The sequence below is a fragment of the Plectropomus leopardus genome, chromosome 11 (genome assembly GCF_008729295.1).
Source record: "Plectropomus leopardus isolate mb chromosome 11, YSFRI_Pleo_2.0, whole genome shotgun sequence".
Taxonomy (NCBI): Eukaryota; Metazoa; Chordata; class Actinopteri; order Perciformes; family Serranidae; genus Plectropomus; species Plectropomus leopardus.
The window spans coordinates 2883789-2909337 of record NC_056473.1 but is presented as its reverse complement, the minus strand read 5'-3'; the positions used below and the strand labels follow the sequence as shown (position 1 = coordinate 2909337).

Below are 25549 nucleotides of genomic sequence, written 5' to 3'. Positions count from 1 at the left end.
TGACATTTTAGTTAATTTTCTTGTCATATTTTTCTCTGGGATTTTTGCTTTTTTTTCTGGACATTCTTTTTGCCAAGTATTAAAATTATTCTTAAAGTACCAAACGTAAAATACTCATGACACAGAAAGGCCCATTCCAGAATCATATATATGTTAGGTCTGTATTACTGAATTATAACTGGTGATTAATGTGTAAGCATTGCTACTGTTGCAGCTGGTAACAGTGGGGATAATTTTTCAGATTTTTCAATAGACTATCGAGGAGCAAAATCCATAATAATGCATCATATTTCATTAGCTGTTTTATGTTTCCTATTAATAATCAAAAATCTGCAAAGTAACTACTGACTCATGCTGTCAAATAGTGGAGTAAAAAGTAAGCTACCATATTGGTGTCCAAAATGTTGCAGAATATAAGTATAAAGTGGCACAATATGGAAATGTTGACGTTAAGTACATGTACCCCAGTGGTTGTTTGAATTTTGTATGTTTTTTTCATCTTCCTGGATTTTTTTTTTGCTGTTTTCTGCTGCTGTGTTTCTGTGTGCTGTCAGAGGCTGGGCGTGGCTTCCTGCTGCTGAAGCTTTACATGCACACCTGTTGCTCATTCCACACTCATCAAGTGCAACTTAACCCTGCTCTCTCTCTTGCACGCTGCCAGATTGTTTCTGCTCTTCATAGTGGTACTGATGGCTTGTCTCCAGTGTTGTTTTTGGTGTGCGTTCTTCCACTGTGATTCTCCAGTGGGGTTTTTGTGGTTCATGACAATTTACTGTTTTTTCCATTTCAAGTGTCTCTCTCGTCTGAGCTCCAGCACCTCAGCCACATGCCGCCCAGCTTCTCACCACCTGTGCTGTAAGCCACAGCTCCCTCCTTTTCAGCCCTTTTTCCCTTGTCTTGTGGTGTTTCTCTTGGGTCCAGTTAAAAACTGCAGTGAACCATTACAACCTCATACTAAGGCATTAGTACATAAGTACATGTACTTGGTTACATTCAACCCTTGCCCTTAAAGTGAGGCCTACGTATATCTAATCTTATGGACACATTAAAGACCTCATTGATATCAACAAAAAGGTACAGGGAGACAGTGAGGTAACTGTTGGATATTTCTCACTGTTGTGTGATTGGTTGCTGGCATGTAACTAAGATGTGTGTAGTTTATTGCATTTTTTTGCCTTATGTTTTGAAATTTTAAATATTTAAAACTGTACATATTTTTGTTCATAGTCATTTGAAAGTGTGTGTTTTCTGTTTGTTATTTTAAGTGTCCCTTGTCTGGTTTTGGGGGTTTTTTTGTTTTATTTTACAGCAATACATTCAAGCAAGGACAGTTTTTCTATTTAGGGAGACAATTAAATCTACCTTAGGCCATAAAATAAACTAATAATTATGAAATCCTGGCCCTGAGGTCAGGATCTGAATTCTAAATGCATAAATCCATTTCCCTCATCATGTTTGGCCTAACCACCAAACTAATTATTTTACATTCTTTTCACATTTCATGTCATGTAATTTTTCAGTAATACAATGCAGTTAAACAAAACTATATTTCTTTATTTTTGAGTATTAATGATGCATATATTGTATAAATTTGGAAAAAAAAAAAGTATCGGATGTGTTTTCATAATCTTTGAAAACACATCCGGTTTAATGTGTCATCATAGCTTGAATAGAAACAACACAGACGACATGACCTTGATGTCCACAGTGGTGGGGCTGTGTTTAGAGCAGGGCTGCTTTAAGTTTTACATGATTGAATGCCAGTTTAGAGAGCCCACAATCATTCAGAGCCATACAGGTTCAGGACATTGTCGTTAACCACTTTCACCAAGGAGACCCGAACAAACTGAACTGACTATTGGTTGTTGAAACTGCTGATCCTTACACTTGTGTTCTTTACACATGAACTAGCATTTGTGATTGATCTCATGATGTCATTTAATATACAAATTCTTTGAGCACCAAATTAAATGGTTTAAAATAAGGCAGATCACTTTGTGTGTCACCCCAGAAGTAAGAGTTTATCCATTTCTTCTAAAATCCCCCTTTCTCCTCAACCATATATCGCTCTGCCTGGTGGCTTTTCCATCTCACTTCCTCATTATGCTGCCAAGTTGTCCACTGAAATTGCTAATTTTAGCTAACAGCTCTAGTATTGATGGCTGAACGTAATTCCTGCAACTCAGGTGCCACTAGTTGCCAAGCAACCAGTTTTCTACAACCTGTCATTCCTAACCTGACAGACGTTTGTTGGGGGGGCGCAGTTCGACAAAGTGGCCGAGGAGTGTATTAAGTGTAAGCCGGTGAAAGTTTAAGTATTGAAATGGGTCATGACTGATGAAAATATTTTGTTTTCATTGATTTGACTTCATTATCAGAACAAAATCTAAAATTGTCCTTTGTCTCAGGATGTCAACCATCTCACATGAATAGAAAAATACAAAAAAACAAACAAACAAAAACATTTTTTTAATCAAATAACCAAACCATGATACAACTGCTAATACTCACATCAGAAATTACAAAAAAGTGGATGCAGTGCAGCAAATCAATCATTTCTGTTACATTTCAGTGTTCAGCCCAGGTACACTGAGGCAGAGGAAGACATTCTCTGATTGAATAAGTTGACAGACTGAGGAACAAAAGACTTCCTTAACTTGTTCAGTCGAGCCTGCCAGAGTCTCTACTAATAGCATTTTATGACATGTTCAGGGGAGCTGCACAAAATGTTTCTGAGGGCCACCATTGACCTGCGGGCCACACTTTGAACAACTTAAGAGTGAGTCGTGTTTGGATCTGTTGCACAACACTGCAGTTCCTATTGCTGAAAAGACACCAGCCAATAGTTAGTGCTAGCTAGTGCAATAGATGATGTGATATCTAATGACGAAACATTGAATTTAGTGCAAATTCTTCATAAATTCCAAATACTACATTACCTTTACTTTTTTGACACAGTGAACCTAATACTTGAGTGTCACAGATTAGTCTCTTACCACTTTGTTGCACATTTTGGTTGACTGGTGGACATATTTCCAACAGCATCTAAAGGCAGCATTTCTCTGTTTACCCATGGGCCTTAGCAAACATGATGTTCCAAGGGCAGCAGATCCGGGGGTCACGACTGCACATTCCAGGGCAAATCCTGCCCAGACAACAAAGAAATAAGCTGTCAGTTTATCAGTGATGGGGATAATCATTCAGCAAATTCATAGGCATGAAGCAAACACAAAACAAATCTCTGTCTTTGTCTCAATTATCAAGAGACACACATGATTCATGATGTTATCTCCATTTCTACTTTTATTATTTTTAGGCTGTAGATTTGAAATCTGCATAGCTGTTTGAAAATGTAGAGCAACATTTAGATTTACTACAAATAATCCCTCTGTGGCTAGTACAGGACTTGTATTTTGTATTTTAAAAAGACATCAAACATCATTTCCAACAGTGAGCAAACCTGTCGGAGCTTCCTTTATCTGAAAACAAAGACTAAAGACAGCATGTGTTGCTTTGTCTGTTTTCATTTCTGGTGTTATGTCTGTACATCTACTACAGGGAGTGCTGGCCCTCTGCTGCGCTCCTGCATGAGAGCTATTGGGTTTGATCAAAGCCCACCAGATGGCAGCACAAAATAACAACAGGGAGCCTGCATTTTCCTTCAATGCGCAGGTCAAAATTCAGCACTGAGGGGTTGGAGTAGACCTGAAGGATGTGGAGCATTACGCAGTAAAAACAGAATATGGAAGCTGTAATTTTTCTTACAGTAGATCTGTTGTGATATTATGATTTTAGAGGAACATAATGTACACAAACATACACATTAAAACATGAAGTGCCTGGGCATTGCCTAAATTTTGATTTTGCATATAGATTTATTGAAGAGATTTTCCCTCTGTGAAGCATGATTTAGTTGCCACAGAAAAAGATACAGATCTTTAGCTAGAGCATTGGATTCAGAGAGGACGGTCTGAACTTTGCACAGAGCAGCAGCTCTGAATGTGGCCACAGTGATCAGGTTACATGGCTTCCAACTGGCTTGCACCACAGTTTGCTTTTTCACCCTTCACTATCAATTTACCTGCAATTAAACACAAACATTAACCCTATGAAACCTGAGCATATTCATCAGATTTCTCTAAAAAACATAAGGAGAAGGCAATGAGAAAGTTAACAAAACCAATGGCCCAGTTTAGCAAGAAGTTGGTAAAAATGTACAAGAAAATTAGCTGAAAATAAGCCAAAAAAGAGAATGCCCTGTAAAAGAGTTGAAAAAGAAATATATATATATGTAATATAACACATATGTTATATATAAATATATACATTTGTGCATTTTTTCCATTTTAAAAAAATTCGTTCTTTAATAACAATCCTTAAATTAATTTTCAGGTCATTCTCTGGTCACCTTTTACTAATTTCTTGCAATTTGTGTGACAGGTCTTGCCAAGTTGCTCATTGCAAGAAACCAGAGCAATTTGAAACTTTGAAAGGGTTTCATAGTTTGTAAAGGTGTCTGAAGGTAGCATAAGAAACTTGTTGATCCAGGTTTTAAAGGGTTAATCATTGAAAGAGTTTAGTCTACTCTCCGGTACAGTCATGAACTTTAGTCACTGTTGATTTTGAAACATGTTACTCTTGTCCCCCTCCAAATTTTCATTTCAAACATGAATCTCCACTGTTTGCTGAACAACATGACCACACCAGAATCTGTTGTCTTGCTCATTAAGAGGGCAAACATGAGAACGCAGCTTGTCCTTATGTCAACTGCCAAAGGTCATTTGGAGTTAATCATGATGTTTGGTGCATATGCCTTTAATGCAACACCCACAATTGCTGTTGTTGATGCTGTTAAGGCACACCCTTCTGCAGCAGTGATGTTTACTTTTCTCTTCAGAGAACAAATAGTTGCATTTCCACCTTCCCATTGTGACAAAGAGACGTTTCATGTGAAGTGCCAATCCCTGCTGCAGGTTAATATGAGACCAGAGAGTGTGTCATGGTGGTACCATGTAAACAAGGGCAGAAATTGCATTCAAAATTGGGGGCAGGACATACAGTACTTGCAACAGAGGATTTAGGGATCCTTTTCCAGAAATTCTGAGCATCAAACAGTTAATTTTCCTCATTCTGGAATTTGTTTTGCACCAATATGTAGTTTTACTGATTCAATTTATGGTGTTTATGCTGTGCTACATTCATGTAATTATTTGGGTGGCAGTCGCACATGTTCTAAATTTTGAGGGGGACTGTAAATATGAAGCCTATATAAAAACTTCCCATGCTGACTAACTGAACATCTAACTGTGTACATTTGCTTACAGGGACTACAGCAAATTCCTGTATTTGCATTGTATCAAACAATGCAAAGAAATCAAACAATTCAAAGAAATTGCCTAAATTACACAGATCAGTTGAAAAAGTGTTTTTGTATTTTACTTTTTCTCTCATTCACCAATCATAACACCTGCCTTAAGTAGAATCAAATTAGTGCTCTTAAGAGAGGTTATATAAGTTTTGTGCAGCAACATATTTCATACAGTCTGTGGGTGCAACAATTGAGCTGGTTAGAACACATTTTCAGTTTTAAACCCTTGGAGACCTGAGCAAACTGATTTGGTTTCTTTTAAAAACACAGGGAGAAGGCAACATCATCTTAAAGACAAGGCCCAAAAAATAGTAAAAGAAAATAAATTACAAGCCAATTACATGAAAATAAGCACACAAAAAAGTAAAAAACAAACAACAAAATTACCTAAAAAGTGTTGAAAATATATATTTTTATGTTTATTATATCTTTAGTCACATAAATATATATAAATATAAAATTATTGCAATTAATAATAGTTTTTTTCTGAACATTTTTCACTATTTTTGTTTTGATAATTTTCTAATAATGCTCCTCTATTTTTCTTTATAAAAGGTCATTTTCTTGTGACCATTAACTCATTTCTTGCATTTTTGGGACACTTCTTGCCAAGTTGGTCATTTCCTTTTTCCCCCATGTTTTTGAAAGAAATCAAACCAATTTCCTCAGGTTTTAAGGGGTTAAAATGTTTGTGAAAGGCATCTAAGCACAGCACAAGAAATAAATGCTGTCAAACCTGGTTTCAAAGAGTTAATCTGTAAACCACAATTTTAGATTGCAACCTATTTTAAAGGCAAAACACCACTTAGAATATTTTGGGAAAGCACTTCCCTGATGAAACCGCTCTAACCAGTCAGTCAGTGAACTACAGGGCTGCTGTGTGCACACTGCACTAGTGTTTGGATTTGTAATGCACTTGCAGGGCTCTCCTGTTGCTAGGCTGAGGATCTTTTTAAAGAAATCTTCCACCGTAGAGAGCATGCGCTGTGGCGATAAGCATCTCATTGGTCGGTGATGGGGGTGGAGTAGCACATACCACATACTCCATGGACTGTTTAAGAAAGACTGCTCGGATTCTGAACAGCTAAAGTTTGCTAAATTTGGTTGTCCCCAATGGACTTTGCTCGAACTTTTGTAGTTAACATAAAAAAAGATGTTCAAGCTGATTGATTTGGTCACAGGCAGTGTATGCATCCATGTTTAGTTATTATTATCCCTATTCTGAGGAGCTTTGATGAAGCAGCTACCCAGATTTACTTTACAGGAATTGTTGTATGCGCTTTGTACACTAACATTTAAAACAGAAAAATCCCACCTGTGCATGTCATCTTACTCCAAAATGGAGTAGTGCATGACCTTAATCACTCTGTAATTACTGTGCAATGGAGGTGATCAGGTAAAGTGGGAAATTAGCACCAGCCACCAACTAAAAACTGGTAAAGTAAGCAAGTGGCTGCTGGATTTGCCTCATTCACCAGCCAAAAAAACAATCTGTTGAGGGACTGGTAGATGTTGGACTCCCCCAGCCACAGTGGCAGGTAGACAAAAAAAGTTAATGTCCAATGATGTCTGAACTATATTGAAGGCTGCATATATCAGGATATAAATATGTTATTAATCATTTATTAACATGTCACATGCACGCACACACACACACATACACAAGCACAAACAGTCTGTCTTGAGCTTTTTGTCGTTTATTGTTGACCCGATTGCTTATATTAAAATACTGTCATTTATTGTATTACTTGTAATTTACTGTATTACCTCCAGTGAGTATTTCTATGAGCCCCTTTGAGTTTTTAACCTCTCCAGCACTTGTTTTTCTATATTCTTCTTGAAATGTTTTCTGTCACTGTTTTCAATGGTGCGAATAAATGAGTGAATGAAATGAAATTAAACAGCTCTGCATTTTACAAAAAGTTTATTTCTCCTTGAGGAAACAGTTTAAAAAGGGGCCGGTGTCTCTCAAGCAAGAGAGATGTTAGTACAGAGCAAATATACTTGTATTTTGAGGAAAATGTACCTGTATGGCTGATGTGAGAGTGAAAGCAGGCAAACTGGACCACTGCCAAGAGAATGTGTGCATATCTAGGCTACCCCTTAATAAACAATACACCTATTATATTTACATTTTTCTAACATATCACATAACATGACACATAGGTATCAGTTTTATAGAATTATAAATGCTTTTCTTAAAAGCATTCTTTAGTTGATTTCCTATCAGTGGGTCACACAGGTCAGTTGTTTACAATAACAGTTGACGTTAACGTGCAAATGTAGCTTGATTTGATTGGTTTGCGTAGCTATTTCTTCAACCCCTCCTCGCAAAAATACTTTTGTTAACGCCATTAATTGTGTTGATAAAAACGTTTTAAATCTATTGTTGTGTGTTTCGGCTCAGACCAGAACACTTTCCGCGCTTTTTCAGGTTCGGTGGGCTGCCAGAGCTAGCTCGACAGGGCTGGAGAGGAAGTGGAGTTTGGCTTACGTTGAGAGGAAAGTGGGCAGAGCCGCTGAAGGATATCAGCTCAGGCAGAGGCGGAGAGGAGGACACACACAACAGAGGAGCAAGGCGTCGAGAGCGGAGAGGAAGAAGGACGGAACGATGCGGCCCAAAGACCCACCAAAACGACGAAAGTCGCCCCAAAATGCAACACTGGCCTGGGTAGACGACGGCGGATAGATACGGCCCGTGAAATGGGTAAGAACTTTCAAGTTATTGGACATTTGTGGCTGTAAAATACGAGTCAGGACTGTATGGCAATATGGTGGATAGAACGACAGTTAGACGCAGTGTTGTAAAAATGGCCATGGTGTTGTCAGCGAAGAATACAGAAAACGATCTGGAGAGCTTTATCTGCTTAAAATTGTGTTTCATTAGATGGAATTTGCATGTTTGCTAGCTCTGTTTTGAGTTAAGTTAGTTAATATTTCGACAAGTACATTTGTTCTCGACCTGTTTGGAGTTATTTCAACCTACGCATTTAAAATTTGCTTTGTCCTTGAAAGGGCAAATGCCCTTGTCTGAATTTACTCGACAAAAACACCAAATAAAAGCAAATGTTTGGTTTTTTAACTGTTGTATTAAGACTGATTGGCATCAACACAACAAGCTGAAGCATATTTTTGTTTCTTTTCAGTATATTTGGTTTTTGAGGTTTTTGATCGATTTCTAATTCACAAAAATACTTAAAAATAGATCCTTTTTTTACACTATCATACCACAGAGTGTACAGATGTAGTTTCTAACAAGATTTAAGTATGTGTTAGATGCTTAATACATATTAATATAAAATAGTTTGAATAAATTGTGACAAGTTGTCAAAATGTTCAAAATATGACTATTGATGACAATTATTCCCTTGTAGACACTATACATAAACTATACTTGATTTGTTTGCCAAATAAAGGTTCTATATGTCATAAAAGCTTAGATATACTTCGAAATACAAAATAGGGTGTTGGCTTTTAACCCTTTCAGGCACTGAAAGGAGAAGTAATTTAAATATGTTCATAAATTTCGTTTTTCCATTCACATTACATCTGTAAGACATGTTAAGAAAGATTTTTATGTTAGAAAGCCTCTAGACAAGTATTTAAATTTTAGGAAACTGAAAATATTGTATTAAAATTAAATAAAGAAATAAATTCATCCTAATATCACGGTCTCATGGACAAGGTTGTGGATTTATCCACACATAAAGGCAAATACCACACATAATTAAACAGATTATATCCAATCTTTTTTAATAGTTATATCTTAAGCTATATTGTTAAAACTAAAGGATATCACTACCACCCTGCACGTAACAAAATGTCCTCTCAAAGCTATTCTTAGAAGGATGTTACAGTCGAAGACTAATTTAGTTGCATTTTGAGCCACCAAGGCACATTAAGATTAAACATTTTCACGACAAAATATGTTGCAAATTATTTATGATTTTCTTAATATGTTAATGAGCTCTGAAACATTCTCAAAAATAATCTTTAAGAGATCTCAAAACAAATAGCCTATTGATTTTTGTTTTTTATGCCAAAGTAAATTGCGATGTTGTTATTGGTGACTACAAAAATTATAGTAATCATGCTTTTTATTCTTACAGGTATTCCCCCGATGTTTCACAAATTGCGTCAAAGAAGAAACAAGTTCATCCAACCCAAGCTAAATGGTATGTTTGTCTTTAATACCCAATGCTTTTTTTAAGCATTGAAGACGTCAGCGTCATTGTCTTTACTGCTATATACGCGTAGCCAGTAGAGTGTGCTGTTGTCACATTTCCTTTCTTAACCTTTTATTTTTCTATTTTAAAGGGTTGACGTTAGGCCACCATGATGTCGTGAACTGAGGGATTCGGAAGATTCACACTGCAACAGGGATTTGTAAGTATATTTTTTAAGGTAGATTAAATATGTGTTGAAAATTCCTTGTATGCTATCTTTGCATTTGTCAGATCAAAGTGACAGTTCTTTACTGATCTCAGGAACAAGGCTAAATAGATAGTGAACAGAGTATTTTTCTCTTCTATGTATATGTAATTATGAGGAAATGCTGTTTAAAATAGTCTTACGTAGCTTCTGTGTATTATAGCGGTTCCTTTTGACTTGTCTGAAACTAGCACAGTTCTGCCCCCTAGTGTACGATATAGCGCGGTTGTTCATTTCAGTAACACTTGTAAATAATCAAACACCTGACTTGAGATATTGGTAGTTAGTTTTAAATAATAACCTAAGTTTGTAAATTCAGCTCACATAAGTTATGGAGCACTTTGTTAGCACACTAACAAATAATTAAAATAGAGTTTGACAGTAAAAGATCCCCTCCACTCAAAAATGTGTTTTCCAATGTTAATTTTCTCTAAAATGAGTGCCCTTCATTACACTGACTTGTGCCCATTCAAAATTTGTCACAAGGGAGGTGTCTTTATATTCTGTACGTCAATAGTACTGGGCGAGCTAGATCTGGTTCGTCACAAATTTGAAAGCCAAATGCCGTGTAATATGCAAATGCTGGCAAAGAAAACTTAAAACGGCCAGCACAGAGCAGACTCAAAACATGCAATGTTAAAATCTTGGCCAGATGAAATTTTGTAAACCTTTTGCAAACTTTGATCATTACTCTGGTATATACTTATGTAACAACAACTGTGACAATGTGAATACGCCAGTTACAAGCCAACAAACAACATAATCAAGTAAAATATGCTAACTACACTTAAACTCTGATATATCTACTGGTTAACCAATTTTGGTGTACATCATACTCCTTATCTCTCCGATGTTTCCTCTAATGCTAACGTTAGCCATTTTTGCACACAGCTCTTTCACTAGACAACCTAGCGCGAGCCTCTCATAGCCAGACCTATCTCCACAATAAAGTAAACCCTAGCACAAGCTGCAGTGGTGGGTGTCCAACACATCCCTTTTTGTTTGATTTTACTATTAAAATCATTAGGATGTACCCAGAAGTTTCCTTCAATATTAACCACTGTTGTTGCATTTTTTTGTTGTTGTAATTTTGTGTTGTGAGTGTTGAAAACGTTGTAGTGCTCACAAACACAAACTTTAAGACTGATTCATTTATGTATTTAATTGTGATAACAGTCAGTTATTTGAATAAAACATTCAGCTTTGTAATATGATTATGGTGGCTTTTCCAGTAGCTAGCTAACCCGATAAGCACTCACAATCTTTATGATGAACCTCTTTTTTTTGTCCACAATATTGCCCATATAATAATTTAAACATCTGAGGACAATCATCACACTGCACTCATATCAGTTATTTTTTATTTTTAAAAAAAGATATTTGGGGGGGCGTTTTTGCCTTTAATTGACAGGACAGCAAAAAGGGGGGGGGGGGGGGGGGGTGACATGCAGCAAAGGGCCGAGACTGGAATCGAATCCACGGCAGCTGCAGCGAGGACACAGCCTCTATACATGGGGCGCCTACTCTATCCACTGAGCCACCAGTCATAGTTTAAGCATTGAAAATTTCCTAATGCTGACAGTGGCCCCAAAACAAGAAGTTATTTTAGTGGGTTACAAAAGATGCGCCCAACTGAGATCACACTTAAAATTGCCGTGGGCGAATGGACTAGCCATGTAAACTTTTCATATAGCATAATTCAATGTTGCTTTTACCAATTTGCCTCTCAGAAGACTTGAATGTTGCATCTTCTTATAAGTTGTACTCAAAATAAAGAGTTGAGACTCCTAGTACAAGTCAGCTTGGGTGAATAATATGAAACCTTGCATGTAAGGACCTGTTCATCAAACATCCCAAACTGTATTCCATTTTTTTAAATAACATGTTGTAAACTTATAAAATTTTGCAAGGGTAATTATAAAATAAGTATTTGCCAATTTGGCTGTACAAATGAACTCTATAAATGCAATTCTGTAGAAGTCATCATGACAACAGTGAAATTAATTTTCTCTATGTTCGTTTGTTCAACACTAGTTAAATATGAGGTGCCTTGGGATGCACTTTATCTGCATTATTTATGTCCTCATGCTACTGCTGTCGGTTTCGGATTCATGGGAAAAACCTTGTCAGACAGCCCTAAATTTTAGTCAAATTGAAGTCAGAGTATTTGTAATGCTATTTGCTGCCAAAAGCATTGCATTGCAAAATCGTAAAGTATGAATTAGAAAAGCCAGTCTTAAAACACAAGAATTATGTCAACTTGCAACATAAAACTATAAAACTTAATTGTAAATAGGGGTGAAACTAATGGAATCCATGGTAAAATTACATTAAACTTTAAAAAACAAGGCTACTTGTTAGGATTCATATCTTTCAGAAACAATGTCATTTTTTTGCATCCTCAAAACACTATAGTCCAAAACATCTAAAACTGGCTATATATGTCTATCTGGACATTGCTTAAACATTATACAAAATTTTAAAAACATGATCACAACAAATCAATCAGTCTAGGAAATGTTTTTTGTTGTTGTTGTTGTTGTTGTTTTGTTTTTGCTGACCTCTTCCAGTGTATTTCTTCTTCTTTACATTTGCTCCTTAAAGTCAAAAGGGTAGCTGTAGAAATTGTAAGGAGACCTTCAAACAAAAAGCCAAAGGCAAAAATTCCCTCAAAAACAACATAAATGCATAAACATACTCTTATAAATATCAAATGCTTAATTTGATAAAATGACAGATTTCACAATAATGTAAAAAAAAATTACATTTTTCAGTAAATTGAAAAGTTGTTAAGTGATGCACAAGTTCCCCAAGAGCACATAAACGCACCACACAGCACTAACTATCAACCCTACTCAGAGTGACACGTTTGGTTAAAGTCTGCACATGCCTTTGTTAAGAATGCATGACGCTCAACGGCACATGTAGTAAATGCAGTGCCCCTTTTTTGTTGTGAAATAAAAACAAGGAAGTCTGTTGCAAAACCCCTTTAAAGGACTTCAGGATAAGTTTTAATTATTAATCAGTTTCCATAAGTGAAGCAATGATAGCTAAATTTCTTAGCTGTATTTGGCCTTCCATTCATTGTTAACCCCTATAGGATGTCAATGACACTGTGTTGATTTAACCAGCATAACAGTTGGCTGACATTAAGTTTTATTAGAATAATTATGCTGGAAAAAGTAGTTATTTTTAGTCATCTGAAGTCATTTGTAATTGAAATTTTAAAATCAGAAGACCCAAATGCCAATTACATTGAGTGGTCCAGCTAGTTTCTTTATCTTTGTAATGTATGTTGATAAGGGTTTCATTCATTGTTTATCTTTTCCGCAGTGGAGGCATGGGCTTGTGTGAAGATTTGCAGAATTCGAGGAAAAGGAAGACAGCTCTGTAAGTTTTCCATATTTGACTGATTTATTCACATGCTTATTGAGCTCTATACAATAAATAGAAAATTTGGCTGTCTAGATATGTTCCTCAAATCCCATTTGGATAGGTTGAGGTTTAGGATAACACACACTTATTTTGAGCGGACCTAACTATACATTTATTAGAAATACTTTCTGCTACCACTCACTTTTTTATTCTAAAGGCCAGCAAAAGACCTAGATGTTAGCTGGTAGAGTGCACAATGAAGAGTAAGTTTGTAAATGTAACTTTATGCTTAAGAATTTTCATCATGTGGCTACTTTAGTTATTGATAATTATACAAGCAATTTTTAATGTGGCTTTATGTGGGTATTGGTTGCATTGCCTCCTGTTGGTACTTTACAGAAAAGGCCACATTTCTCCATGATTTTCTCTATTCTCCATATTAGCTAAAATCTCTGTTTTGGGCCTTTAAGTTGAAAACATGCTAAAACATGGCCAATGCCAGTTTTATTTTGCTGCCGTGTTAAACACTAAGGAGCTAAAATGAACATTTTTTTCTCTGATTCTGAGCAATAGATATGTGAAAACTGTTATTGTCTGAAGGGTTGCATTAATAGTTATTGGATGCTATTATGTTCTTCTTCTGTTGTTGGTCAATCATGTATTTGCTTTGATGACTTGGATAAACATTTTCAATTTGCATTTGCATTTTGCAATTTGCATTGTTTGTGTACATGCCGGTGTTGTTTTGATCATTTGAAATTTCAGCTGCACTGTTGTTGTGTAGTTGTTAGGCGTTATGAAAACCCATGTTGTGAATCAGGCTTATCCCAGACTCATCGTACCCCTGGTGGTCAGTTGATTAATTTGTTTGCAAATTGTTGTATCATCTATTAAACCCGAATTTCATTTTGCAGATAATTTTGGATTGCCCAATCAAATATATCAATTCGTAGCCTTGCAAAAAAAATGACAGATCTTGGATCATTATGGCTTGCTGCACTTGTCACCGTACAACTTACAAGAATTCCCACATGCGAGATTCTGCCAAATCTTATAATTTATTGCATTTGTATTTGTGATGCATAAAAGTTGTACTGAACGCGAATTCAATAACACAGTTTTGCCCCTAATATTATTAACAGTTGCCAAGCATGATAACAAACATCCCCCAATCTGTAGTTACTGTTCAATGCATTATGTCGGTATGTCTTTTCATGACATTTTTTGTTTAAAAAAGGGGGGAAAAAAGTAACAGTTATGAACTTAAAAACTAGCTTAATATTTCAGAATAAAACACGCACTTGCGTAATGCTAGCTAACGCAACTGAAAGCTAGCCAAGTATGTTGTGAAACTATCTTAATTTTAGTATACTTAGCATGCCTTCTTCAACTGCTGGACAGTGATGCGTTACTTATTTAAGTTGCATTGTGGGCTTACAACTTTTCCTTCTTTTTTTAAGACACCATTCAACTGGATATTGCTGAAGTGGAGACAGCGTTGTTAAACGTGAAGATGGCAAAGTGATTTGGCGGTTAGCCAAATTTTGGCAAGATGAAACATTTTTTTCTGACTGGACTTTGATGTTTGGATTTTTATTTTTTTTCCGACAACACGGACAGTGGAACACCGTTGCTGGCTGCGTAGTGGAAAATTGAAAGTGAAAAATTACACTGTTGTTTTTGGGAAACTCAAAATCAGCCTTTGTACGTTTGATATTCAATTGTTGTTTTTAAATAAAGTGTATGTCATCGTATTTTTTTTCCCTGGCTTTGTTTCATTAGCTAATTAACGTGAAAATAACAGAGAGGATAAATTGCGCAATATTTTGGTATGGTTGAGGTCCTTTAGCTCGGCTGTTGGATTTTTATATTTCAGATAATCTGTATGACAAATTAATTTGGTTAGCACTGATTTCGCTAATTAATAAATTAGCAAATATGCTTACGATAAGCTTCGTACTGGGTTGATGAATCTCCTTAAGTGTAATGCTCTCTTTTTCAAGTGTTGTTCGACAATGAAAATCATCTCTTGATTATTTAGATAAAGAGAATATAGTTTTAAATGAATTAGTTCCTATGGAAATTATAAATTCAATCAATTATAACAATCAAAGAACACAATCTTACTTGTAAGATACATTGCAAGTAGTTCAAAAGGATTTGGTCTGAACAAAAATGGTTTCCAAAGGCTCTCTAAAATGGCTTCTGGTCGTCCTTCTTCCTGTCTGGGCAGGAAATGATGCAATTGGTGCATCAAAAAAATTATATATACTTTTTCAAAGTCTATCAGCATTCTTACCCTTTTGAAGAAGAGGGAAGAAAAGATCTCAAATTCATGCTTGGGGCTAAAAAATAAATGTAAGTTTATATAAAAGTAAATTTTAAACAGAACAAAAGGGGTGGGACTTAAACATCACCTGAGTGTGGGGTAAATGGAAATAACGTCAATCAAAGGCAAAGCTTTCAGAGCTAGGAAGGAGCTCTAGATGGCGGCTGAGCCTTGGGAAGGGTGCCATGGGCTTTCGTCAGACCGCTTCTTTTGCCCGTTTTTCGATCGAGACCGCTTGATTTTGGGCTTAAATGAAGTGCTGTGACCTTACGATCGTTGTTTTAACAAGAATTTAGGCGTTTTGCGTGTTTTCTGGGCTGATTTTTCGAGCCGTGCGTGCCGTCTGTGCTGAGGGAGTGCTTGTCGTTGTTTTCCATACTGGGCTCTGGCAGCCATGGCGCGCCTCCATTTTTAGTGTGCTGCTCGCCTCTGTCGCTCTGAGTCTGACAGGAGGTGAAGACTTTGAAGGCCTAAAAGCTTTTCGAAACAAAGCTCCTTTTTGTAATATAATATTAAGTTATTATTTTTACAGTTTGTTATTTATATTCGAGTCGGTAAAAAAGCCTGTGATAGAGCGAACGTGAATCTAATAGTTCATTTATAGGCTACCACCTTTCTTCACTTTGAATTCGTCTGTTTACATTGTCTAGTGTGTAATTTCTTCATTTTCTCATCCTTAAATCTTATTTTTCTTACCCTTCATGTGATGACGCAGTTAGAATTAATTGCATGCGGCTTGATCCGTGGACTATATTGAAAGACATACGTTGGATATTTAACGTATTGTAGCAGCACCTGTCATATTTCCTAGCTTAATTTGACTTTAGCGATGTAAATAATGACACTCATAGCTTTCGATTTAATGCCTTTTTCTTGACTCGTGTCGCACCGCCTGGGTTTTAACTGCCACCTGAGCAAAGGCAATCTTGTGGGACTTGTGTGATAGTTCATGCTCCTCTAACTTTTTGACAGTAAATACCAGGACAAAAGACCTCCCATCAAAGTTTTTTCAGGATACTACCATGATGAAGAATAAAAGTAAAAAACAAGAGGATGAAGGATCGACTCAAAGCAATGCATCAAGGTATGCTCCTTCTACTTGTTTTTACCTTTTTCATATCTGGTGTGATTGTTTACCTTGTCAGGCATGGTTGATCACCTGTGTATACATTTGCAACGTGGTTTTGATGAAGTGCACACTGTCATGAATGACCTTGCTATTGTTAAATAGCCACACCCTGATTTTCCTATCATTTCTCTCACTCAATACTGGTTTCAGGCCTGTGTTAAGACAGCATTGCCCACAACATGAATGTGTTAGACCACAGGAAAACTAATTTGTCCTGTATTGTGTTGCTAATGATTTGTCACAAATGTTTCATGTCCTATCGCTATAATGTAATGACCTTGTCTAACTAGTTGGTACTGCATTGCACCATTTTATCAACGTTGTTGCTTGGTTTTTATTTATTCAGAAACAATGTATTGCTTTAGTATTACTAATGTCCAGCATTTTAGATGGTATATATAACATAATGTGTCATTAGTTCTTCAGCCTTAAATCAGTTTGTATGTGGCTTCAGTTTACATGTTTATATCAATCTGTAATCTTTTATTTTGACCTGTACTTAAAGTTTTGACCAAGTTACTGATCTGTTGTTTTTTTTTTTTTTTTTTTTTTTTAAAAAAATAAATCCAGGTTTGTTTATACTTATTTTAGCTCATTTAAACCCTTCATCCAAATTATTTTAATGGCTTGTAAATGATTTTGTCTTGTTTTAGATATATTACAAAATTACTTCACTTTGGTGTATTATGATGTCATGTCAGAGTTCACATGCTTATGTAACTTACCCTTTTAACCTCCAAGTTATTATTTAATTTTAGGAGAGGGTTGTTTTTACTTTTGTTCTTAGGGGCCCCATTGCAATTTAGTCTCAGTTAAAATATTTCTCTTGACACACATTATTCTTTATTTTTAGAATTACTAAATAGTTTGCAAGCAAAATATTCTATACTGTAATAGCCCCTATCATATTAATTTAGTGTCATTTTAAATGATTAGATTAGTTCAAAGTGCACTTTTTGTATTAACTATTATATTAACTTTATGTTTGATTGATGGTGTTAGCCAAAGCACATGTCTTGATAATGTTTGCTTGTGAATGTTGCACAGAAACAAATATTTCTTTCTATTTAAATCAAGCAACAAATATTTCTTTCTATTTAAATCAAGCTTTATGTGTATCACTTGACAGGTAATTTATATTTAAAAGCCTGTGGCCAAGAGGCTATACACTTCAGTAGTTCAGTATATATATATATATATATATATTATATATATATATATATATATATATATATCCGATATATATACTGAACTACATTATATATAATTTTTTTTACAGTATTTTCTGCTGATATTTATAATGATGGCTAATATTTGCAATTGTGTATCATCTTCAGGTATCTGCATCTTCACAAATACAGAAATGAGTGGAAACAATTTTCATCAATAAAGATGGTTGTAAAAACTAATATCAGATGCACTTGCATGGTGTCAGGACGGGGCAGGAATTCAGAAATGGCACAAGGAGCTAGCCATTATTTAAAATAAAAAGATATTTGTATTTATTGCATAAATGTTCAGCCAAAGTAAGTTCTTAGTGTTCGAATTGCTGCCATGTTTTCACAGCAATTAATGCAGCTTGATCACATTAGACTGTTGTGTTTTTAGATAAAGACACAGAGAAGTTTGGATACTAAATGCAGGTAATCACCCTCACAGCATTATACTGACTGTACACTGCAGCAGGTTACATCACACTTGTAGTTTTTTCTGTGTGATCTTGTGGCAGCCATTTTAGTATTTTCAGCTGTGTGTGAAATATGTCCTCTGCTACTGATGAGAGCATTACTTCTTAGATGAGCACTGTGAGCATGCAGAGATGCAGAATGAGAAGTATAAAACAAAATCTGTTGACTTAATGCAACATTATATCTTTGTATGGTATGAAAAACATGCTCTCCTGAGTCACAAAATGGCCCTTGCTTTGTGTGCCCAGCTTGCTCACTTATCTGTATTAAAACTCAGCTCAGAACTACATGGAGGAGGAACAGGAAGAGTTCAGACCTTGGAAAGCCTGCACTGCGCTGCTATAGGCTGGGCTCCCACTTAGCAACATGATAGCCAATGAAAATTCGAGATTCTGTCTATGTCCCGCCCACTTTTGACCTCTCTTAAAGCAGAAGGAGACGTGCACTTCCGAGTTTGGTCACAGAGGCTGCTCCGTGTACACACTGTGACGTGCGTGAACCCATCACAATATTCACTTTAAAACCAGTTAGGTTATAATATTTTAGTTCCAATAAATAGATTTTTGTTCCTCTTCAGTACTGTTCCTATAGTTTCATAAATGTCAGAATACTAATCATTCTTAGTAATTCATAATGCAAATAGTGTATGAATCCTTTGTTCTTAATCATTCACGATGGAAGAATTATTAAGACTAAATAAATATTATGATCTTTAATAGACACAAACTCATATTTCTCCCCAAAGTGATCCATGTAAGGCAGTGATTCCTGCAGACTTATTCTCATTGAGTGCAGCGCCCCCATGTGCCCAGACGACGTACTGCTCACAGACAAATCCAGACAGGAGAGGTCACCATGCATCGATAGATGTTATACTCACAGATGACCTTCACCACATTAACGTCTGTTGTAGTTATTGTGCAGAAAATTGATACTTTTATATCAAATTTAAACGTATGGCGTCAGTATGTACCCCTGGGAATGTGTCATCTTGTTTTCTAAGTGGTAACAAAATATTTAAACCCTGTTTGCAGGGACAAGGAGACTTGAGATAAATCTGAATTAGTTATTTTTTTGTCTTAAAAACATTTCTATTACACAAAATTATGTTTATTTCAGTTTTCTTGCATAATATTGAATACTTCTTCCCAAATTGCCAAAACTCGTGTTCGAATAAGGCCATAGCCTGTGATAAGGGGTCACCAACACACTGCTTCTGTTGTCATGTGTCATGACCTAAAAAGGTTAGAAACCAGTTGCATTATTTTTACCAATAAGTCTTTAGATTCTTGTTCCTTCATAAAAAGTATGAAGTTTATTAAGGATATGAGTTGGGCTAATAAGAGTCTGCTTTGTTGTTGATCATTTTTAATATTTATTCCACTTGATTATTATAGTGTATTATGTATGTCACAAGTAAGTAGAGAGGAACAATTTTAATCCAGAGTAAGCACTCAAAGAAGTGATGCCTTGTTAAATGAACCTTTAGCTCTTGTTATTTTAGGTATGAAAGTGCGACTTAGTCCTTTCAGAATGACTCTAAGAGGATTTGTGTGCCTTAGAGAGAATGAGGTTATTATGAGGTTGTTAGCTGAGTAAGGAACATGCTGCATGATGTAATTACGTTTCTGTTTCCTCTCGGCTGACGGTCACACCTTACTCATGCCATCTTCTCCATGTCCTAGTGAGACTTTGTGCACTTTGAGTTTAAATTTTGATACATTTTTAAGTTGCTGCCACAACTCTTGTCACATTTTTTTGCCATGTTGTTGGGTGTACAGTAGTGTGTATACAATAGTTGTAACATATATGAATTTCAAAATGAAAAGGATTGAACATGTTTTTGTTCCTGTAGCAATTCGGCCTCAGAGGAATCCAACCGCTCTGCGTCGGAGTCTGGAAGTCAGTCAGAGAGCGAGCATGGGAGTGAGAGGAGAAGATCCCACAACTCCGAGTCAAACAGTTCCTCAGAGTCAGAGAGTCACTCAGAGTCAGAGAGCGAGTCCACTGAGTCCAAATCACAGCAAACAGCAGCAGAAGTGAAAGACAAGCCAGTTAGAAAGAAGGAGCGCCTGGCAGACGTGAAGAAGGTAAAGGTCACTCAACTTTTAGGGAGGTACAAAAGACTTACCTATATGACTTACTGTTTGTAAAGCAGATTAAGCTTCCTGCCCTCCAATGATGGAGATTGAGTGAACTTTGTTAGTGTAATCAGGCTCTTCATGTAATCACAAAACTCTGACATGCAGGACAGTCGGAGCTGCTGCCTTAGCTGAGTCCCAGTTCCATACTGCATCCTAACTCGAAGCAGGTTTAGAGTATGTAGGGTGCTCACAATGGAAAAGTGACAAAAATATACTCAAATTAGCATATATAATGGTATGCTTACCTGACTATTAACCATTTGAAACCTGGATGGACATCCGTTTTCTTGTGCTGTGTTCAGATGCCTTTCACAAGCTATTTGACTCTTTGAAACCTGAACAAATTTGGTGGAACATTATCGCTAAGGCACTGCCCAAACATTTGATTTGATAACAGTTTTTAAAGATGGGGTTAATTTAACTTGCTCCCTCAACTGCTTTCACATAAGTCTAGTGTGGTGAAGCATCCACACACAGGAGTTGGAAATATGTTTCTATATTGTAATGACACTGAGTAGTAGACTGACTGAATGCTGATAAAACTGAGACATATTTTTGAAATGTCTGTAATTTTTCTAAGAAATCTCAGGCAGGCTGTCCATCATTTGTTTAATACATGAATGTTTTTTTTAAGAATCTACATCATTACCCACATAAGACCCAAATTGGGCTATGTGAGTCCCATGACCTTGATTAATAGAGACAATAATCAGCAGATTAATGAATAAGGAAAACAATATTTTTTTGCAGTCTGAGAGCATTTACTTACAAATTAGAATGCAGAATGGAATGGGAACACGTCACATCTTATATTTGTATACTGATAAAGAAAGACTGAGGCTCTCTGATAGCAATCGCTCTCCGTTTACAGATGTGGGATGAACATCCAGATGTGTACGGGGTCAGGCGGTCAAACCGCAGTCGCCAGGAGCCGGCTCGTCTAAACATCGGAGCTGGGGTAAGCGCATGTGAACAAAGCATGAATGCAGACAATGAAACAAAGACAAAAGATGCCAATATGCTGCACTGCCTGGCTCCGCACTATTATTTCTCTTGGCGTTAACAAGCCACTTGTGCCACCTAGTGGCGTCTGTGAAGAAGTGCTGTCACATTTCACATGGAACCAAAGCGCTGGCTGATGGCGGTTTCACTTTGTGGTTTTAATGCCTTTTTTTATATGTCCTGTTTTATGTTAGTTATGCTATTTTTTCTGTTGATGTACAGCACTGTGATCAAATCTGTAATTTTTAAATGTGGATTAAGTTGGATTGGGCTGAAATGTGCATCGCTTCATTGACCTCTTTTAAATCTCTTTATCAAACTCACTTTTTGATCTGACGGTATTTATTATCATTATTATTATTACCTCTGTATTTACAGGGCAGCAGTGACTCAGAGAGTGAAAGCCCCAAGAGAAAAACGTCCCGAGCTAAGAAAAAAGAGTAAGTGTGAAAACTGTGAGCATCTTTTAGGATTTGTATTGTCACTATTTTATTCTTATTTTTAGTTAATTTATAATATATTTGATAGTGCAGCACAATATTTTTAAAATTCTGCCATGTTGAGAGGCTTTTACTGAACTCTTGTTAGCAAGATTTTGTTATTCAACATTTGATCCATGTAGATTCACGCAGTCCATGTCTGCTTTTATCATCGTGTTGCCAGTCTGTGTTCATATTGTGATTCTTATCATTTGAAGCTTGTTTGTGATTGGGTATCTGTTTGTTCCAAATGGGCTCAGTTAGTTTCAGCCAGCCAGTTCATGTTTTACACTCAAATTTGATTGGACAGATCAGCGGCTCATCCCATATCAAATCTGATTGTAGTGAACGCCCTATGGCCAGTTTTTCATGAAATTTAAAATTTGGTTGTAGCAGTGATGGGCCTTGAGGGTGAACTTGTGGCATTTCTTTGTTGTAAGAAATATCTGGAAAGATGATGACTCAAATGATGATGAAGAGGAGGAGGAGGAGGAGGAGGAGGAGGAGGCTTCCGACAGTGCAGACAGTGAGCAGGAAGAGAAAAAAGTTAGATCCAGACGACTTCCTGCTAGAAGGTAAGAGTGTAGCGAAGCCTGGCCATCAGACAGCTACCCACTGGTCATCTCCAAATCATTCCATATTGTGTGAGCGGTTTTCCCTCCTTTACTTTGGTGTGAAGTGTTACACTTGAATGCTGCAGTCAATTAACAATTGAATTTAAACCTAAAATATGAAAAAAAATATTCTTCTAATTGGAAAGAAATTTGACCACACTGGCTGCTGTTTGTTAATCGGCCAGAAGAGACCAAAATCACTGATGCAGGAGGTTGTTTCCTTTGTCTCTAAGAAGTTTGTGCATGTGTTTGTGCTTAACTGTGTATTTTACAGACCTCAGACCAAATCATCCACAGCCAAAAAGCAGCTGTCTCAAAAAAGCAGGAAGTCCAGGAAACAGGACTCATCTGCTGAAGAAGACGACGACGACGACGATGATGACGATGACGATGATGACGACGATGAGGAAGACACTCCAAAGAGACAGACTCGAAGACGGGGGGCGACTAAAGTCAAAAGGTGCATCCCCATTCTCCCCATAGTTTAGCTTTCAGACTGTTTTCCATTAGCGCAGGTATTAAAAAATCTCTTTTGTAGCTGTCATTTCGGTCCTCACCTGTATCCACCTCATTCTTATCTTCTGTTCTGTTGTGTCACAGTTACAAAGAGGACCAACATGACTTTGAAACGGACTCTGATGACCTGATTGAAATGACGGGCGACATAGCCGAGGAGCAGCAGGATGACGACAGTGAGACCATTGAAAAAGTCATGGACACCAGGACGGGCAAAAAAGCAGGTGATGCATTTTCACTAGTCTCTGAAGCACTCATATTATCGTGGAGGAGGAGTCGCAAAACATCACTCAATGGAAATGCACTCATCTTGCACTTGTATTTTATCGATATTTAGAAAATATTACTTATGTTTTGCCCAAATCTGTAAAAGAAGCCCGCCTATTGATATTCTCATCCCAAATTTCTGATAGTGTCAGAATTTTATCCCAGGCCGATGACCGTGACAATGACTGAATCTCTCTCACTGTGTGATGTAGGAGCATCGCTTTAGAGCCAGGGCCAAAGATATTGCACGTTTCTGTCACAATGGTCATCTTTGGTCTGGGACAGCCTAAAAGCGCACAGTGTATACCAGGCTTAACTCTTTGATAAATCACATTGTTTTTCATAAAAATACATTTTGCCACATGCACAAAGTCATAAAGTTGTCTTACTTTGCTCCTGCAGCCACTGGGGCTTCCACTACTGTGTATGCTGTGCAGGAGAACGGGGATCCCAATGAAGGCTTTGACCCCAAAAACGATGAAGGGGAGACTCACTATCTGATCAAGTGGAAGGGCTGGTCCTACATCCACAACACGTGGGAGAGCATGGACTCTCTGACGCAGCAAAAGGTCAAAGGACTCAAGAAACTGGACAACTACAAAAAGAAACAAGACGAGCTCAATTCATGGTGAAAATCTTTGTCTTCACGTTAACATTTTATTGGCAAATGTACATCTTTTTTTGAAAATTTTCACAGTTTATTGTTTCCTTGTTTAAAGGTTGAACCGGGCATCTCCTGAGGATGTAGAGTTTCATAACTGCCAACAGGAGCTCATTTCTGACCTAAACAAGCAGTTTCAGATTGTGGAGCGTATTATCTGTAAGAACTTATCAGATGCTTTTGGTTTTGTCTAGTAGTACAGCAGATAATCTTTGTTGTTGTACTAAAATTGTACTAAAATATTTTTTCTTTTAACAGCAATAAAAACCGGAAAGACACCAGGATCCTCTGACTTCCCCTGTGAGTGCGTTTTCTAAATTTTCACCATCACATTCTGTTGACTGCCCTTTCCGAGTAAATTAGCTTGATTTTTTTTTTTTCAAAAAAATTTGGAAGAGGGACACAAGCCACAATTAGCAAGAAATTAGTAAAAATGTACAAGAAAATAAGTGAAAGTAAGAAAAAAACCCCAAGAAAAACAAACAAACAAGAAAGTGACTTCAAGAAAGTGCTTACATAATGTTAAATATATCATTTAGAGAATTATAGTGTTCTCGAAATTTTTACCTTGTAGTTTTTAATAGTATCTTGTGATCCATTAATAGTCCACTTTTAGTAGGTTTCTGCACTTTACGGCACATTTCTTGCTAAGTGTCTCATTTTTTTTTCTTGTGTGTTTGAAAGAAATAAACCCAGTTTTTTCAAGAGGTGTAAATGTTATTTAAAGGCTTCAGAATGCAGCATAAGGAAACTGATGTTGATCAAGGTGTTACAGGGTTATTGGTCTTCAGTGCCATGCATCTCTGTGCTTATATTTTCTGTCACAATCACTGGTCTGCTACTCACAATCACTGGTTTGCACTTGTGTGCTTTTTTTAAAAAAAAAAAAACAGCTCATAGTCACAAGACCCCGTCCTCCAATGAGCCAGAGTATCTATGCAAGTGGATGGGCTTACCGTACTCAGAGTGCAGCTGGGAAGATGGAGCGCTGGTTGGAAAGAAGTTTCAGCATTGCATCGACAGCTTCACTAACCGAAACTCCAGTAAAACCGTCCCCTCTAAAGACTGCAAGGTAAGAGCTGAATCTGAACAACTCAAAGTGCTTTGGTCTCCATATGAAATTTTTTTTAGCCGCTCCTCTTTTATTTGATATGGTGGTATTTTTTCAGGCCATCGCACTGGCAATGGCATTTTTTTTAGGTTGTCTGTCTGACCCCTTCTCACAAAAACAATAATGCCTTGATGGAATTTCTCCCAAGTTTTGTGCAAATGTCTACTTTGACTTAAAGGATGAACTGACTGGAATTTGGTGGTCAAAGGTCACTGTTTTTGGCCATAACTCAAAAATTCATCTGCTTATAATGACAAAAGTTCACCCAATTGTCTAATTGAATAAAATAATGAAGTGATGACATTTTATATTCAAAGGGATATTGATGGCATTTGGTCAGATACTGAGAATTGGTGAAACTAAATCTTGGGTGCCCACCTTGAAACTGTGCTGGTTGTACAGATCCTCTCTGCTGTCATGGTTAAAGGTGTGTGT

The 25549-nt window shown here is 36.7% G+C and overlaps 1 protein-coding gene and 1 long non-coding RNA gene across 3 annotated transcripts in view; both read left to right on the top strand.

Moving 5' to 3' along the window:
• The first annotated feature begins 7910 nt into the window (after positions 1-7910).
• LOC121950532 lies at positions 7911-14928 on the top strand. The gene is made up of 5 exons (XR_006106328.1): positions 7911-8075; positions 9478-9543; positions 9686-9754; positions 13133-13189; positions 14635-14928. It is a non-coding gene; the product is annotated as an uncharacterized LOC121950532 (long non-coding RNA).
• A 390-nt stretch (positions 14929-15318) lies between these two features.
• chd2 (chromodomain helicase DNA binding protein 2) overlaps positions 15319-25549 on the top strand; it is a 29587-nt gene continuing 19356 nt past the window's right edge. The window contains exons 1-11 of one of the 2 annotated variants that reach the window (XM_042496845.1): positions 15319-16587; positions 20176-20410; positions 21336-21422; positions 21845-21906; positions 22386-22520; positions 22834-23019; positions 23160-23299; positions 23745-23970; positions 24062-24162; positions 24262-24303; positions 24897-25075. In XM_042496845.1, the coding sequence (XP_042352779.1) occupies positions 16526-16587; positions 20176-20410; positions 21336-21422; positions 21845-21906; positions 22386-22520; positions 22834-23019; positions 23160-23299; positions 23745-23970; positions 24062-24162; positions 24262-24303; positions 24897-25075 (1455 nt within the window). In that variant the 5' untranslated portion in view covers positions 15319-16525. The remainder of the gene's footprint in view (positions 16588-20175; positions 20411-21335; positions 21423-21844; positions 21907-22385; positions 22521-22833; positions 23020-23159; positions 23300-23744; positions 23971-24061; positions 24163-24261; positions 24304-24896; positions 25076-25549) is intronic. The other variant, XM_042496846.1, reaches the window with a different exon arrangement.